This window comes from Rhinolophus sinicus, chromosome 1 (genome assembly GCF_057876585.1).
Source record: "Rhinolophus sinicus isolate RSI-liver-muscle chromosome 1, RSI-T2T, whole genome shotgun sequence".
Lineage (NCBI taxonomy): Eukaryota > Metazoa > Chordata > Mammalia > Chiroptera > Rhinolophidae > Rhinolophus > Rhinolophus sinicus.
This window is the reverse complement of record NC_142501.1, coordinates 135,915,187-135,933,239: the sequence shown is the minus strand read 5'-3', so window position 1 is coordinate 135,933,239 and position 18,053 is coordinate 135,915,187. Positions and strand designations below refer to the sequence as shown.

Genomic DNA, 18,053 nt, shown 5'->3' with positions numbered 1-18,053 from the left:
GATGCCCCCAAGAGCTTGTCATTATTCATCTGACATGCAATCAAACACTCCTGGTTCCACAGCTCTGTGTCTGGGGACTAGGCCACCACAATGCCAAGACCATGGCCTTGTTCTCTTACAGACCCAGGTGGCTTTTTCTACTTTGTAGCTGCAGACTGCATCTCTGACCCTGGCTGGTATTCTGCAAAGGCCTGTCATGTGATTGTAAGGAAACTTGGAAAGAAAATATATAAATCAGTCAAAGCAAAGCACATACTTCACAAATGTAGACTCACTAAGATAATGCAGAATCATACAATATTAGATCTGTAAGAAATCTTACACAACACCTCATTCAAATCTTCCATTTGAGACCGGCCCGGATTGTGGGATGGGCTGGAGGTCACACAGCTTCCTAATGGCAGAAGCAGGAAGAGAAGCCAAATGTTTCAACTTTCAGTCCATGCTTTGTCTACTCTCCTATATTGTCTGTTCTCATATAAGAGCCTCATAATTGGGCTTTAAAGATTCCTTTATCCATCGGCACATTTATAATCCCCCATTCATACTTCTACGGATTACAGAAACGTAATGGGATGTGCCAGTCACTGAGTTAAAATAGACCTGATAGAGTCCTAGGAAAGAATCTTGGGAGAGAGATCTCGTTATATATAAAAATGTGGAAAAGGGACACTCAACAATTACATTCAGATAAAATGCTTTTGTCCTTGCTCTCAATTCAGAAATTTGCACTAAAATGGAATATCTTTTAAGAGCCCTGATAGTCACATAATTATCTACCTACATTAATATGCAATTCAATTTGTTAGTGAAGATATGGAAGGAGAGGTTTTGCATTTGAAAGATTACATTTAGGACATAAAATATGAACTGGTCAAGGCAAGGATCTCGATATATAGAAGACACCTGCCTGCCCTTCAGGAAATAGATTAGATACTTATAGGACGAAGAAAGTATCACTTAATAACATTTTTATCTTATTCCAGAGAATTTAGAGACTATATTTTTTCACATGAAACTTGGGTACACGGTTGTGGATGGTGGAGAACTTAGAATTCCTATGTAATCACTGACACTTTTCTAGCCTCTGTTCTGAGTGCTTCTCGTGCATTAACTCATTTGTTTTCACTGCAGCCCTAAGTGATAGGTCCTATTACTATCATCCCTAACACCCAAAAAGTCAACTGAAACACACGAAAAATAAGGGACTTGTCCAAGGTCACTGAGGTAGTGGGTGTCAGAGTCATAATTCAAACCCCAAAAGACCCACTCTATAAACTATGCTATTACATGTGAGTCCTTACTTCTGGGATGTGTGTTCCAAAAGCACAACTAAAGGTTAGTGCAAAATTTGATCTGCACTTTCTGAGTGGACCAATCAAGTACTCAGTGGTTAGGTTCTCCCTTCATTCTACAAACTCCTAATTAGCCTGCCATGAATAGATATGTGTCAAAGGAACATAAAGGAAGGGTAAAGTCATTTCTCCTTCTTTTCCAGATGTGAGACAGTCCACAGTAACGCTGTACAACAAACTAGGCTTGACCTTGGCATTCTTCCTTTGTCTTCTAGTCCCCAACGTGGATCCCAGTTTCTGATATCATCTTGACCATGCACACTCCACCACCCCACCCAGAGAGCCACCTCAACCAGAGCATAACTTGCTCCTAAATATTTTCTTCCTTGCCTGCAATCAAAACTACTTTCCCCAAGTGAGCAGACTGCAATTAGGCTTTCAAAGAAGAAAAGAAATGAAAATAACGCAGAGTAATTCATAATAACAGACGGACACTTAACCCTCCCAAAGGTCTTTGCATCATTAGAAGATTTGCTGGAGCAAAGGAATCTTTAATTGATAGAATTTCAGGTGCCATTTACAGAGGCAAAATTCATCCAACACTGTGAGGTGGGGCGGATCACAGCCAAGCTAATACTCGAGGCCCAACTCTCTCAGTGGTTCCTGACCCTTTCCTCAGTTTTGAACCCACATATTTTTGGATCACTCCACCTTTTCTCAGAATCTTCTATAGTAAGAGCAATGAAGGTTCATTCAGGGGCCTAGAAGACTGTTTTAATGTTCTAAAGCTGAGTCTTTAACTCAGAAGCTGACTCATTCTCATTAACTTACCACCGTCGTTTTCTGCAGTCAAGGGTAAGCCCACCACCCTAAAACTTTTACATGGCCACTCCTCACTGTCTGATCTTGGGCCAACAGTTCACTGACACACTAAAACTCAGTTTCCTCATTTGAAAAATGAGGGATTTGGAAGAACTGATTTTTCATGGTCCTTTTACCACTAGCATTCTGCAAATCAAAATGAATCCTTTAACACAATGTTTCTCAGAGGCGTAGTGATAATCCCACCAGCTTTGCCAAATTTCAAAAGGTAATAGATATTTTTTTCTCAAGATTTGTTCAGGGAATATATAGAGACATTAAAATACCATTAGGCCTTCCATTCTAAAAATAGGACCTAAGAAAAATGTCTAGAGTGTTTCCAAATAGCTCTCGTAAGAGGTGTAACCAACTGAGAGTCATAAGCTTTAAATTGCTGAACCAGGACATTGAAATAGTGATAGTGTATTAATAACTAGCAGCCCTTTCAAATAGTGAGCAAAATGAGGAACCATTTGTTCTTGCTTTGCATGAAATTCCACTGCCTACGAGGGGCTGAAATATTTTGCTTTTCATCACACAGAACAGTGTGCCGAGATAGACCACACTATTTTGGAATATAAGTGTCTATATCCAAGCAACAAGGAGACTGACATTTGAAAAGAGTGCTCAGCACAGGGACAGAGTCAGATCTGATTATCAGAATACTATTTTAGAAATGGTGATTATTTTAAATTGATGTGTGAAGTGCACTTGGTATTGTGCAAATGTCCATAACACAGTTCAACTAAAGTTTAAGCAGAAAATAAGTACATAAACAAATATATAAATAATTCTACTATGTAGTAATAGTAAGGTGGGTTTTTTTTTTTTTTTTTTTTTGGGGGGGGGGTTTGTGTGTGAGCGTGTGTGTGTGTGTGTGGTTGTTTTTTGCTGTTGTTTGTTTGTGTTTTTTTTTGGTATTTCCACTAAGAAGGATGTTATAAAATTATTTACCTACAAAAAAAATGTAGATTTTTACCTATACATTTTTTAGCAAATTTATCTACCAAAATTCTTTGAATTTATTTACTCAAAAAATTACAGATTATTTCTTTATTGTGCCTTTTGAAACATGTCCTCATCCCCCAAAAAACTTTATAGATTTTATCTGCAAAGAAAAAGTTCTGATGTAGACATAATGTTAAAATTATTGAATGAGATACAGGTACAAAATGGCCTTACATAGAGGTATGGATTTTTAAGTTTTAGAAATCATTTTTTCTAACTTTTTACTTGGAACGACTTTTTGACTTACAGAAAAGTTATAAAAATAGTACTGAAAGTTTCCATATAGAACGTTTCCATATATCCTTCACCCAGGCTTCCCCAAGGCTAACACTTTACATAATTATAGTATAATTATCAGAACCAGGAAATTCAGTTTGGTACAGTATCTTTAACTAAAGCAAGGACCCAAGATCTCCATTCAGGTTCCCACATTGCATTTAGTTGTCACTTTTTATTTTTGGTAAATAAACTAACCTTTAAATATATTAGGAGAGCTCAGGATTTAAAACTCTTTTTCCATAAAAAAGTAAATAAAGAGTCTTTGTGACAGGTAGACTCTAAGACGGCCCCCAATGATCTCTGCCTCCTGGTATTCATGCCCTGTGTAAGTCCTCCCTTTGAGTGTGGGCTAGCTTAGTGACTTGCTTCCAACCAATAGAAGGTAATGGGATGTCCTTTCCATCATTAGGGTACATAAGATTATGACTCCTCTACTGCTAGCAGACTCTCTCCCTTAGCACATTTGATAAAGCAAGTGGCTACATTGGGAAAGGCCACATAATAAGGACCGGAGGGTAGCCTCTGGTCAACAGCCAGCTAGAAACTGAGGCCCTGAGTCCAATATCCCTTGAGAAACTGACATTCTTCCAATAATCACATGAGCTTGAAAGTGAATCCTTCCCCAGTCAAACCTTCAGATAAGAACCCATCCCTGTCCAACATCTTGATTGTACCCATATGACAGACTCTGAGGCACAGGACCCAGGTGACTCCTACCTTCCAGATGCACAGAAACTGTGAGGTAATAGATGTGACTTGTTTTAAGCTGTTAAATATGTGGTAATGTGTTATGTAGCAGTAGGTAACTCATACACTTTTCTTTCATATCTCACTTGGTTAGGGGCATGGTATTGAGTTAATGATGTACTGTTCGTTGATGAGATGCACCCAATCATTTTTTCCCCATATTCCTAAATTTGTCTTTGTGAGGCTGAGCTTTTCAGTGAATAATGCTTACAAAGTCGTAGTCACAGAGCGCTCACAGAGCTGCAGAGTCTTTAAGAAAATGTTAATGCTGGAAGGGTCTCATAGAATAATTTACTCCTATATCCTCCTTTTATATTGTGAGGTAGCTGAAACCTGAGAAAGAGATCTCATAGCCAGATACTGTGACTCCATCCCAGTGCTCCAAAATGTCTCACCTAGCTGGCCTCTTCTCACATATACGAGTCACAGATAACACAGGAATATAAATCCACAAATGACACAGGAGCATGAATTCATCACCACTGGTGGGAAACAAACAACAGATGGCCTGTTCTCTCTTTGATGGACCAACAACATCAGCTTTCTCTGTCAGCATATTCTGGTGGCCTTAAGAGACCTCATCAGATGGGGTATAAGAGAGACAAGAAAGAGGTTTCCTTGGTTCCTAACTTCATTAGACGTGGAAATGGAAAACTGTACAGGTGAATGTTTGTACATGTCATTATCTCACATAAGAAGAGAAATAATGGGAGAAGTCAGGGTATTTTGGGGGTCCCATTGTTCTGAAACTCTTAAAAACCAGGACTGTGCCTGTCTTATTTTTCATTTGTAATAGCCATGGTTCCAGCAGGAAAGAAATGACCAACTAAAGTAGGATCACTACAGGGCATTTAATGAAAGGGGCACTTACAAATGTGTTTCTAGGGTAAGTGCAATATGCTGGGAGAGGTTGCTGTTAGCATCCCAGACTTAAGGGTCAAAGGGAGGAGGCAGTTATTGGAACTGACAGAGAGCCACCTGGGGAAGGCTGTCTGATAGAAGCCATAGCCTCTTCTAGTGGGATGCAGGCAACCCAGGTAATCTGGCAAAGAAGAAACTAGGAGATCATTACTCATCCTGACTTTCTTCCTACACGCTGATGTTCTATTGGTGGCTCCCATGGGCTGAGCCCCACAGGGAGCTAGAAAGTAGCCATTGTTGGAACCAATCATTGGGGAAGGGTGGGATGAAGGAAGGTGGGAAGTGGATATAGAGAAGTAAATGAGAAATAGCCAGCACACTGTTGCATGCCTCGCACCTAGTGGGAGCTCAACAAACACTTGTCAAGGGGTAAAATGCAGTGGTGTGCAAGTAGATTGTGAAACTATTATTAGCTTGAAATCTACTAGAAGTGTTATACCACAGAAATCAGCAAATGATACAAATGATAGTTCCGTTTTTCAGGGAGCCAGTTTATCAGCACACCATTGGATAAAAGTATAAATCATGTCATCTACTACAGAAGGAAAGCTGTTTTTATGTCCCCTGAAAGGAAAATTACTGTCATGCACTTGAACCAGATCAAGACATTATGTCAATATTAAGTCATTATCTCCCACCACCCCACCCACCACTCCTCCTTTGGTATACATGATTTTCTTGGTGGTACCATCTACCCAAATCTGCAAGTCCCAAAATCTTTGCCTCACACTCAATCTCACCATCCATATGCAATTAATCACTAAGTACTATTAGTTTTACTTCTTAACACTTCCTCAAATCCATTTATTCTCCCCTCATTTTATGTTCTAGTAAAATTAAACTAGTTGTAGTTTCCCTAATATATTATAGATCTAGGCTATTACTCTACCTGAAATGCCTTCTCTCTCCACCTTGTCCACATGACAAACTTCTATTCAACCTCCAAAACCCAGTTTAGCTGTTACCTCCTCCCTGGCAGTAGCCTTTCTAATAATGCCAGACGCAAAGAGTTCTTCCTCCTTTTCTGTGTTACCCCGACACCTTGCAAATTGATCACATTGTATAGCAATTTAATTGTTTTTATGTCTGTTCCCTATTATGCTGAGTCTCATGAAGGCAGAACTGTGTTTTCTTCATCTTTGCATCCCCAGCATCAAACTATGTGCCTGGCAATATGTGCCAAACTCTGTGCCAAGCACTTTTGCAATAAGTGCTTGCTAAAGGAATGAATAAATTGATAACTTTCTTAATATTCTTGTTGAATGAGCTGATGTCAGAAGCTGAGAGGGATCTCACTCCCAAGCTCTACATGTGCCTGGCAAGACCCTCTACCCCTCCCTTATGTCTACCCCATAACACTCACATCCTTGCCAACAGTATCTGCTTGCAGGACTGATTCCATCAGGCCCTCTTCCCACTTATGTCAGTTAAGACAGGACGTCCAGAATGTCTGGGTCTCCCTCACCTTCTGGACTCCCATATCCTCATGAGTCAAATGTAATCTTAGTGTGGTTTTCCTGAACAACAATCTATTTAAAATGACATCTCTTGCCACCAAACCCCACTCTCCCAAAGCTTCCTTACTGGATATTGTCCATGGCACTTATCACTATCTGATATACATGTATGTATGTATGTATATATGTATGTATGTATTATCCATTTATTTGCTTATGGCCTATCTCCTTCCAGTGTAAGCTCTATGAGGTCAAGGATTCTTGTCTATTTGTTTGCTGATGTATTCCTAGTGTGTACAATCAACACAGCATGAATATTTGTTGGAGAAATGAGTGAATCGCATGCAGAGGATGATTCGGTGACCTGCTTGGAAAACAAAGCTGTCGATAGCAAAGCTGGGAATAGAGCCATCACCACCTAACTCCCAACTTAATGGGTTGTACAAGAGGAGACACCATCCCTGCTCCCCTGATCCCTTCCCCTTCAGGTCAGCAAATTCTATACGTGCTGTTCAATCTTGAAAAAATTCCCATGTAAGAGGAAAATGTCGGTAAGATTGCTATGGATAAAAACCCACAGATTAATTGTCTCATACGCCAAGAGCAGGGTGTCACCCTTAAAATAGAGAAACTTGAGGAAATACCAATAGATAAACACAGCTAAATTAAGATGGGTATGAATACTAGAAAACCACACAACCATCCCTGAAAGAAAATATAAAATTCTATACCCTTCTAACCAATGCAAACCTGACTCACATTAATACTTGGCATACTTAGCAGGGCACATGGGATGGTGGATTAACAAATCACAAAAGAAAATTGCAAGTGTTAAATGATTTTTGCAGCTGTTTTGATTTTTGCACATCATGAAATTGTGCCTTAAGTATAGATCTTTGAATAAATTGAATCACAAGTATTAAATCTATGTTCTAGTCACATCCACATAATACCAGTGAATTATTGAGGAGAAAGGTAAACAAACTATTCCACTGAGCTTGAAATATGTGTGCTTGAGACTCTGTCAGTGGTAGGACAAGTCATTTCAGAAAGATTTAAACTGTCATGCCAGCTTCTCCAGCTTTAACATCTTTGTAAAGTAAAAGAAATATGAGTGACCTGACTGCATATTACCCACTTTTGGAGCCATGTTGGCTCATACAATGAAACCATACTTATCATTGATGTTTTATGTATAATGCCAAAAAGCAGACTAGATTACTATGTTGCCTGAGGTTGAAAAGGGACTGTAATACACTTGACCACCTAAATAACCGATAACGGGCCCTTGTGTGGCTAAAAAGACTGCTATTTCCAGGTTAGCAGGTAAAATAAGGGAAGAAAGCGGCAAATGACTTCCAGAATATTTAGTTGGTAATAGGAACAAAGTGCATCTTTTTTCTTTGCCTACTGACCTATATAAATTTTTTGAAATTATAATTATGAAACTATTGTAATCCTATAATGTTTCCATTAATTCCCAAATGTCACACAATAGAGTTCTTAGGACATAAATAAAATCTTTAGTAAAATAAATTAGCAGTATATAATCATTCTCCATTTAGAAAAAAAATAATAAAATAAGCTTATGTTAACTTTATATAATTTCTGAATTTTTCAAAAAATTGTTTTAAGTCAAGTTATATTTTCCAATTGGCTTTAAAGACAATATCAGGATTGCATTTACATAGGAGATTGGCACATGCTATCTTATAAAATAACATATTTAAGAACACAGTAAGCTTTCTAAAATTACATTACAGGCAGGCAAATTTGTCACTTTTTTACTAAAACATTATCAGTAAATTTCAACTCAACAATAATGTGGCAATATAATGCTGTGCAGTAGTAGAAATTGTGAGTATAAGTTGGATGGTGAAGGAGAAACTTTATAATTTGGTATAGAATGTACTTTAAAAAAGAATCATTCCAATATCAATCTTGGTGCCATCTTGGTTACTCAGCAACAGGTCATCTCAGTGTTGTAGCCACCTTTACTAATATGATGGAGTCAGAACAGGAAAACCATATCATCCGTGCATTTGAATGACAGGAAACTTTTATTGTAACTTTAAGTAATGAGAACTGTAGTATGGGCTCATTTTTCCAGGGAACGCTACCGCTTCTAAAAGTCTACGGCATTTATAAGAAATGAACAAATTGTGCCTTCCAAAAAGAAAAATTTAAACATATCGTGTTTCTTTTAACAACATTTTTCTTCTTGCTCCCTAGATGCTGAAACAAAAATATGCCTGGAACTTTTTTATTTACCTATCAGGATTTTAGCAAAAATAAAAGCTTAAAAAATTAATGTAAGATTTCCCCCCAATTTTGTGTAGTCAAATTTGTCAGTTTTTCTGACATAGAGGTCTTGGTTTCATTTCATCATTAGAAAAATCTACCCCAATTAATAACTGATTTTTTCTCCAATGTAATTTTTAGTTTTTATTTTATTTTATATGGTGTGAAGTAGGAACTTAATTTTAATTTCATAAATTGGTCACCAATTATTCCAACACACACTACTGAATAGCAGTTCATTCTTTTTTTTTTTCTTTTCTTATTTTAAAATGCCACCTTTATCATATTTCCTAAATCTATCTTTATTTGATTTCTGGATTTGCTGTTCTGTTCCACCAATAATATATTTGTGTATTCTGAATGAGCATTGCAGTATATCTATGCCCCAAGTTATTCATTATGTACACTATATAGCTAAAAGCACAGGCTCTGAAATCAGACTGCCTGGCTTCAAATTCCAGCCACACAACTTACTAGCTGTGTGACTTAGGGAAAATTACTAAATGTTTCTTTTTATTTTATTTTATTAGTTTCAGGTTAGAACTATGTGTGTTGATCTGGAGCGTGTCCATCATATATAAAGTAAAAGTAAAAACTATCGCAGAACAGTGTAAAATTGTCCCAGTTGCTACCCATAAGGGAATGAAAATTCAGAATGGGGAAAGGAAATTTTTTATACATATATATAGTTTTTATTTTTTTCAAAGAATGTTTGAAATGCATAAAAAATTATCAGGATAGATTCAAATGTAATTTGTTAACAATAATTGAACTGGAGAATTGGACTGGGAAGTGTGGGTTAATGGAGGGTGGGAGTATGGTTTTTTTTTTAAACTTGAGAGACTTTTATTTACTTTCCCATATCACCATTTATTGGGAAGTATGTTTTTAATTGTATGTTCTTTGACAGTTTTGCAAGAGTGTGTGTTAATTTTGTAATAAAAATAAGAGAAAGACAAAGAAATGAATATAAAGTGAATAGAAGACAGCAACATAGCATAGTTCCTTACCTTGATTTATTATCAAGATTTTAGAAGCAAAACTCGCAGAATCAAGCATGAGAAGTACACAGGGGGACAGATCTTAACATTTGGAGTTAGAATTTCTGTTTTCTACTAAGACCTAACACTGAGCACGCACCAAGCCATCCAAGAAACACAGGAGTCCCAAGCAGATAATTTAGCACCTCTGCAAGGTGATATACTTCAAATATCTGTTTAACATTTATTTAGGTGAGAACCTGAGAGTCGAAATGAAGAGAAAGAGGGCTTTGGGTGGCAGGGTCCCAATTTGCAAACCCTACTTGGCAAAGCGGAAGTCCTACAGTTAATTCAACCCATTCTTTCTGAAAACAGGTCACCACCTGTTGTTACTGGATACGTTCCATGAGGTGTAAACAAAAGCCCCCAATGGATTCTGTCATTATTATTCCCAAAGCAAATATAAAAGTATCCCTGAGAAAAGTTATGGTAAAGTTAATTTTTTTAATCTTCTTTCATAAGTTTGTAGAGCTCCTTTAATCAGTCTATTTATACGCTACTATGAATAGAACTTCCCCTTAATCTTATGGGAAATTAATTTACCAAAAGATGCTGGGCTCTTTGCTACAAGGTCTCCAATAAGTTCTCATCAATTGGTTTAAATATTTTCAGTGATAAAAACTCATCATTTCCTGAGACAACAATTCCATGCATATACAACTTTATTATCCATGAAGGTCTTACTTTAGTTAAGTTAGAAGTACTTCTCTGTGACTTTTGATGATTGTTTCTATCTTTTCCCTGTGGAAGCAGGGAGCACAGAAAAAGTGTGCTCCCTCTTCTAGGCCATGGTCCAGACATGTTAGATGGCCAGGGTGAACCATTGGGGCTTCACACCTCCAGGTCCCTCAACTATTCTTCACATGGACACATTCTGAATCATTATCCTGGTCATTATTCTCAGACATTTTATTATTGTTTTGTTTCAGCTTTTTAGCTAAACCTTAAGTCTAAGATTTTCAACTAGAGTTGACCTAGTCTTATTAATCGAGTGCATAGTAGTCAATATTAAAAAGAAAGAACTGAGTCAGGAACAATCTAGTGCTTCCAGACCTATCAGGTCCAGGATTTTGACAGCTGGAGAAGAGCAAGTTAATGTATTTTAGCTGGTTTTTCTGCCAAATGAAGCTCACTCAGAAGGAAGCCAAATCATGTCTGAGACTATCACCCAAATAACTTTAAAATTGTAATTCAGTTAATATGTACATAGAATTTGATTTATGCATGAATTTTCAAGAACATATCAATTATACCAAGCAATATACAACTATAGTCAACATATTTTGCACCTAGACATTTAGGATGGCTCGCTAAATGAGAATTTATTTATTTATTCATTCATCCCTACAAACATTTACTGAGCACCTACTATGTGTTGGGCACTATTGTGAACACTGGGTATACAATGATGTACAAAGTCAACAGGTTCTCTGCCAATGGGAGCTTATAAAGTAAGACAGATAACGTCCAAACAAGCAAAAAGGGATATAGCCGTGCTGCAGTGAAAGATAACAAAACTACCGAGGGTGGTCAGAGAGGTTTCTTTGCAGAGATGTCTTTTGAGCAAAGGGCTCAGTGTGAGGGGATAGATCCTTAAAGGCAAAGGGAACAGCATGTGCAAATGAAGTGGGAAAGATGTTGGCATTTTTGAGAAATAGAAAGAAAGGTCAGTGCAGCTGGGGCAGGGTCGATGACACTTGAGCAAGGAAGGCTTCAAAAGCGCAGCAAAGAGTTTAGCTTGTAATCTAAGTCTAATGGAAAGCCCGAGAAAGAGTAGAGGCAGGGGAATGACATCATCTAATTTGTCTTTTGAAATTATCTCTTCGGCAGCTAAGCAGAAAATAGATTAGAAGGAGGGAAGAATGAGAAAAATACGCAAGTCTTGCTTTTCTGAAAGAGGATGATGAAGTGTAGACCCTCCCAGAAATTCAAATATTATGTTTGACTATGTCAATAATAGTAGTTACTATTTATGGAGAGTCACTGTGTGCCAGATAGTGTAGACCATGTACTCGTATGAGGACTTTAAGTAAAATGTTGTTTAATACATGCAAACAAACCCTATGAAGTGGGTATTATCAGTATCATTACAGAGATGAAGAAACAGGGTCAGCAAGGTTAACTAAAATGTCCAAGGTCTTATACATGACAACAGACAGAGAGCTATGGTTTGATTCAGGTTTTCTCTGCCCCCAAACATTCAAGCCCTTTCTCAGCAGTTGCCAGATTAAATTCGCTAATCCCCAGTGATCATACTTATTTGGGAAAAAGTGTAATGCTTTTGAAGAAGCTCCTTTGAGGAAACTCAGTTGATCCTCACTACAATCTGATAGGGATTGAGTACACTACAGAGAACTGTCCTGTAGTTCCCAGGTTTCAGATATAATCTTTAATCTCTAGTCATCCAACTAGATAAGGAATTTTCATTTATTTCCACAGATAGTAAGAATTTTTGCTAAGGACCCAGCGGCAGATCAACACTCCAGAGGGTAAGATCAATAGCAAAACATGTCAAGTGTTTAATGTTAAGGCCTTATGTCATAAGCAGAGCTTCTCTGCAAAGTATTAGAAGATGTGAGTAGGGAGATGACAGTCAGCAGGCCCTACTGGGTGTCTGGTAGAAGTAAAGCCAAGGCTGCATTTTCCAGGCTAAATTAAACCCCCTCCAGCTTTGGTAAAGTTATAGGCCTATTATTCAACAAGGTGGGAAAAGGAGATAGTTGTACATCAAAAGCACGGGGCTGCAGTATCTGGTTCCTCTTTCAAACGCTGAGACCTCAGTGTGCCTTGTGTATCAAAAGTCATCCAGAAACTTTTGTTCTTCTACTTGCCCAGGAAGTGTGAATTCATCTCTAGCTACTTGCTGATATTTCTAAGCTATTCCTCTAACGCACAAATTTGTAGGATCACCCAAATGGCTTTCTGCTAAATCTCAATATTTTGAGGTGCATTTCACTGAATCCACATAAATTATATTCCACTTCAATTATCCTGTATTCTGCATAATACACACATTTATTAAATGCAACCTTGTCTAAAGTAGACACTGTTAAAGTTCATTGTTATATAATATAGTTTTAGTGAGTATCTGAGGTCTCAAAGGAGTGAAGTTAAAAACTACCGTTTATACATCCCACTATATCTTTTTAAATTAAATTTTAAGTGTTACGTTTTAAGTGTTTATGCTAAATTTTAAGTGTTTATGTTTTAAGTACCTATTTTCTCTAGGATGGAATATAAGCCATTCTCCATTATTTAAACAGTAAAGAAAATTAGTATAAAAGTATACACAATAGTGCAATATAAGAAAAATATGTTCAACTTTAAATTATTTCCCATAGTACTTTGTACTTTTCTCAACTTATTTTGCATATTAAATTTAGCTTGCAAGTCCCATGCCCATCATAAGTGACAGTAGGAAGCACGGGTCTGAAAGTGTAATTATAAAATTAAATATGATAATAAACGTAATAACAAAAAATAGGATAAATCCCCAAAGGACACCTGAAAACTGACTATAAATCATTATCCATTATAACAGAAAATGGAAAGCTCTCACATGAGAGCGTTTCTCAGGATGAACCAGGTCAGGAGGAAAACAAATTTTACCTAAAAGTGCCCTGAAGACTATGAGCAGCTTAACTAGAATTTTGCAACTAATTTAACTGAGAGCAGAGACTGAGTTATTATAAGAAGGATGATCAAAATGAAACAAGAGTCCCCTGAAAGCCGAATGCACCCTCTTTCATTAGCTTATTTATGCACACACATGAGCCCACAGAGAAATGAAAGCAAAGAGATATAAGTGAAATCGTTTGAAATTAAGAAGAAATGGAACTAGAATCCAGGTCCAGCAGCCTTGAATACTCTACCTAATTTTCTTTTAATCCCTATAGTATTCTACACTTTTCTCCAATCCTTCAGTACTCAGCATATGTTACAAATACTTCTTGTGCTCTCCATTTTATTACTTCTTCTTCTTCTTTTCAATCCACTACTTGATAACGATTGCTGACGCCTACTGAGCTGTTCTTTAAAGCGAGGCACTGTCCCAAGCTGTCTCTGGCATTTAATCCTCACGTGAACTTTATGAAGCAAATACAGCTATTATCTCCATTTTACAGATGAAAGGGCTGAGACATGCGGCTGCATAGCCTGCTGCTTTCTCAGCCACTGCAGTGTGTTCAGTGCTGCCCCCCTCCCAAAGATATGTCCATGTCCTAACCACTGGGACCTCGAATGTGACCTTATTGGGAAAAAAAGGTCTGTGCAGATGTAATTAAGTTAAGGATCTTGTGATGATAAGATTATCTTAGGTGTCAGGATGGGCCCTAAATCCAATGACACGTGACCTCATAAGAGACAGAAGAAAACACACAAACACACGGAAGAGAAAGCATGTGAAGATGGAGGCAGAGACAGGAGTGACACGGCCACAAGTCAAGGAATGCCTGAAATCACGAGAAGCTGGCAAAGGAGGGAAATGAGGTCTCCCTTGGCAAGCTCCAGAAGGAACATGGCCCTGCCAGATTTGGGGCTTCTAGCTTCCAGAGCTGTGAGATAATAAATTTCTGTTGTTTAAGCCACCCAGCTTATAGTAATTTGTTACAGCAGCCTTAGGAAACTAATACACTCACCCTGTCATACTGCCATCATTCTAGGAACACAGGAGGCCTCTTTACTACCCTCCCTAGTTTAACCCCTGGGAAACACCTAACAGAGCTTCTCTCTCTTTCTACCATAAAAACACCTTCTGCAAATGACTCTTTCCAGCAAACCATTTTCCTGAATGTTGTGTCTGCTAATAATTCTTTACTTACTTCTACAATTCAGAATCTAGTGTTTCTATTGTACCTAGTTTTTATTCTATGGCAATGCAGGCTTTTTCCAATTAAAATAATAAATGGCTTTGCCCTATTAAAAACATATTTTACACACTAATCAAATTAAAACAAATAGCAAACCATCTATTTGCACTTGAAAATGCAATTCATTCTAACATTTCTGTTCTGAAAACTTTCTAACATTTTAATTCAGAGAATAATTGATGTTATATGTGATAACGTGTTTTAGCACATGCTTTTAAAAATGTATATTTAGTATTTCAAATATTTCATGACATACTTTTCATTGATTTACTCTTATTGAAAATTATCTCTAACCCTATTCTATAATGTGCTGCACAGTCTCTCTTTGTCCCTCTGCCTCTATCCTTCACCCTCCTTGCCTGACTGAGTTCCAGTGTCGACCATGAAAATCACCCAGCATCTCACCCATAGCTGATTTAGATGATGAGATACGGGACTTGTGAGCTGATATTGAGATGAGAGGTTGGACCTTATGTTTTGAGCTCATATTAATTGTGTGCCCTTGCCCAATGGTTGTCGGTGAGTTCAGTTGGCAGGAGGCGCTGGCAGATGGGAGGGCAGGAGGAGAGTGAGGCCAGGGTATTCAATTCTTCTCTCTCCCTGCAGGACTAAAAGGCTGGCAGTGGCTGTGCTCCTCCTAGGACCGCAGCACGTAGCCTGTCAGGAGACCTCTCTCCCACATCTACAGCTCCCTCCAAGTGGTGCCCAAGTGCAAGGCATGGGTGGCGGAACTGCATTCCCTTATCGCAAGACCCTGGGGCCTCCCGTCACTTATTTGTTCTCTTCATCCTAACCACACCTCCATAAATAGTTCTTCCAATAAACTCTTTTCAATCACCCCTTTGAATACGCCATCTGTCTTCTGCCAGAACGTCACCGAAATAGCTACTGAGTGTCCCAGCTGATAACATCAGTCTAACATACTGAATAATTTATTCCCATACATAAAATTATTCCAGGTTTTCAAAAATTTTCTAGTTTAAAAGGATCACAACTGGCTATGACTGGTGTGGGTTTTTTGTTTTGTTTTTTCTCCTTTAACAACAACAAAAACCAAATGGGGTAGCTTAGGATAATTTTGTTCTTCTCAGACACTTCTGCTACAATCTACTCTTATCACTGAATGATGTTGGTTCCAAAATACCTGTCATCACCATCATTGATGCACTCGGGGAAGACAAGGCTACAGCCAAAAAGCATGATATGTTGATAGCAACTGAGGCGATGGAGATACGTGAAGAATTTGAGGAACTTCTCCATTTCCGTGTTTTTGACAATCGAGGAGAGAGGTATTAGCGTGGTGTGGTAGGGCAGCATCTGACATTGGCTGTGGGTGATGTTCACGCAGGCACCTGAGAAGCCAAGATAATTACATTTAGAAGTAGAAAAATCAGAATGACATATTCACAAACTCATTTGATATGATAGGTTAATGTGTTCATAAAATATACTCTTTAAATAAGAATGATATACTGACACATACATACATACATATACATCTTTGTGCCTACATACATGTGAATGTGTGTGATAATGAAATCAAGCTATTTACATTCACAGAGGGAGAGCATTTGCGTCCTGGACAAATATGTGGAAAAATACATTCATACCTGGCTGGTGGGCATATTAAACTGGCAATCATGGTTTTGGATCACAGCTGGGCAGGGCAGTATGTATCCAAAAACACCTTTTAAAAATGCACATCCTTTGAAACTGTGATATCATTTCTAAAGAAGTTATCCTAAGGAAATAATAGTGATTGTGAACATGGATTTAACTACATGGATCTTCAATCCTGACTATGTCAATAGTTTAGGGTCAGTTCAGAGCCTCTTGATTTCATTTTCTTTCATAGCTTAGCTGGCTCTTCTCCTGGGCACTAGCACCTCCACTGCCTTTCCTTCTTCATTCCATAAATGTGCATGGTTGGTCTGATATAAATCAAAATATTAATATGACTCCAGATGATGGGATTTTAGGAGACATATTTTTCTTTTTAAAATTCTGTATTCTCTTATTGATTCATATAAAGATCATTATTTTTATTAACAAGAATTGAAATTTTGGTTATTGTTTAAGCAAACTACTATTTAAAAGCAGAATCTTCAGGCTCTAGAAATGTAGCAGAAATATTCATTTTAATTAGGTTGGAGAGGAAGAGCAAGAAGGGAAAGAAGTTCAACAAGAAAGGCACCATCTCTTCAGATCACGATATAATTCCCAACCAAAGAAGTGAAGAGAAAAACTTCTCCAAACCAAAGACTAAGTCCATTTTAATAATGATAATGTTAAAAAATGAGGCTGCCTTTCTGATCAAATGGCCAAACTAACCCTTTGGACTGTAATGCAGAATAAATATACCCTATCACAGAAGAATTCCCAACCCCCTTTTCTGATTCATTCATTCAGATAAATCACTTCAAATATCCGGTCATGGTCCTCTGCAGTCTAAGTACACTTCTTAATCTCACATTTCTTTCAAACCTCTTTGAAAACCACCGAGTCCTTTAGGAAGTCTTTCCCCCAAATGACCAGATTATAACCATTAGCTCAAAGAGTCTTACACTTCATGAAAAGACACAAATCTCCATTGTTACCATGTTTCCCCAAAAATAAGACCTAGCTGGACAATCAGTTCTAATGCATCTTTTGGAGCAAAAATTAATATAAGACTCTGTGTTACATTATATTATATTATATTATATTATGCTATGCTATGTTATGCTATGCTATGCTATGCTATGCTATGCTATGCTATGCTATGCTATGCTATGCTATGCTATATTATATTATATTATATTAAAGACCTGATCTCACATTATAATAAAATAAGACCGGGTCTTATATTAATTTGTGCTCCAAAAGATGCATTACAGCTGATTATCCAGGTAGGTCTTATTTTCAGGGAAACATGGCATGTAATATTTATTGATCATCCAAAACATGCGGAGCTTAGTAGGGCATAATCAAAACAATGTTTCCACTTTGAAAGGCAAGCAATGACATGCAGAATTTCTCTGGATGCTAGACCCTAGAATAGACATGGCAAAAAAATTTAAGGGCACAACAGTTTTTTTGACCTCATCAAACTCAAAATACAAAATGGGGAAAAAGGCATTAGAGACCAAAAAAAAAAAAAAAAAAAAAATCCAAGTTAAAATATGCAGAAAGAACACAAATATACATGAATTCAATTTTGCACGAGTGCTCAGGTAGGGAGTTCTGGGCAAGTTTTATGAATATGATACTCTAGTTATTTAGTGAGGGAAGTTAAAA

General features: G+C 37.5%; 1 protein-coding gene across 3 annotated transcripts in view; it reads right to left on the bottom strand.

Moving 5' to 3' along the window:
• The window catches only part of CORIN (corin, serine peptidase), a 199,978-nt gene that overhangs the window by 107,914 nt on the left and 74,011 nt on the right, over positions 1 to 18,053 (bottom strand). For all 3 annotated transcript variants that reach the window (XM_019741053.3, XM_074324644.2, XM_019741052.3), the window contains one exon: positions 15,922 to 16,129. In XM_019741053.3, the coding sequence (XP_019596612.2) occupies positions 15,922 to 16,129 (208 nt within the window). The remainder of the gene's footprint in view (positions 1 to 15,921; positions 16,130 to 18,053) is intronic.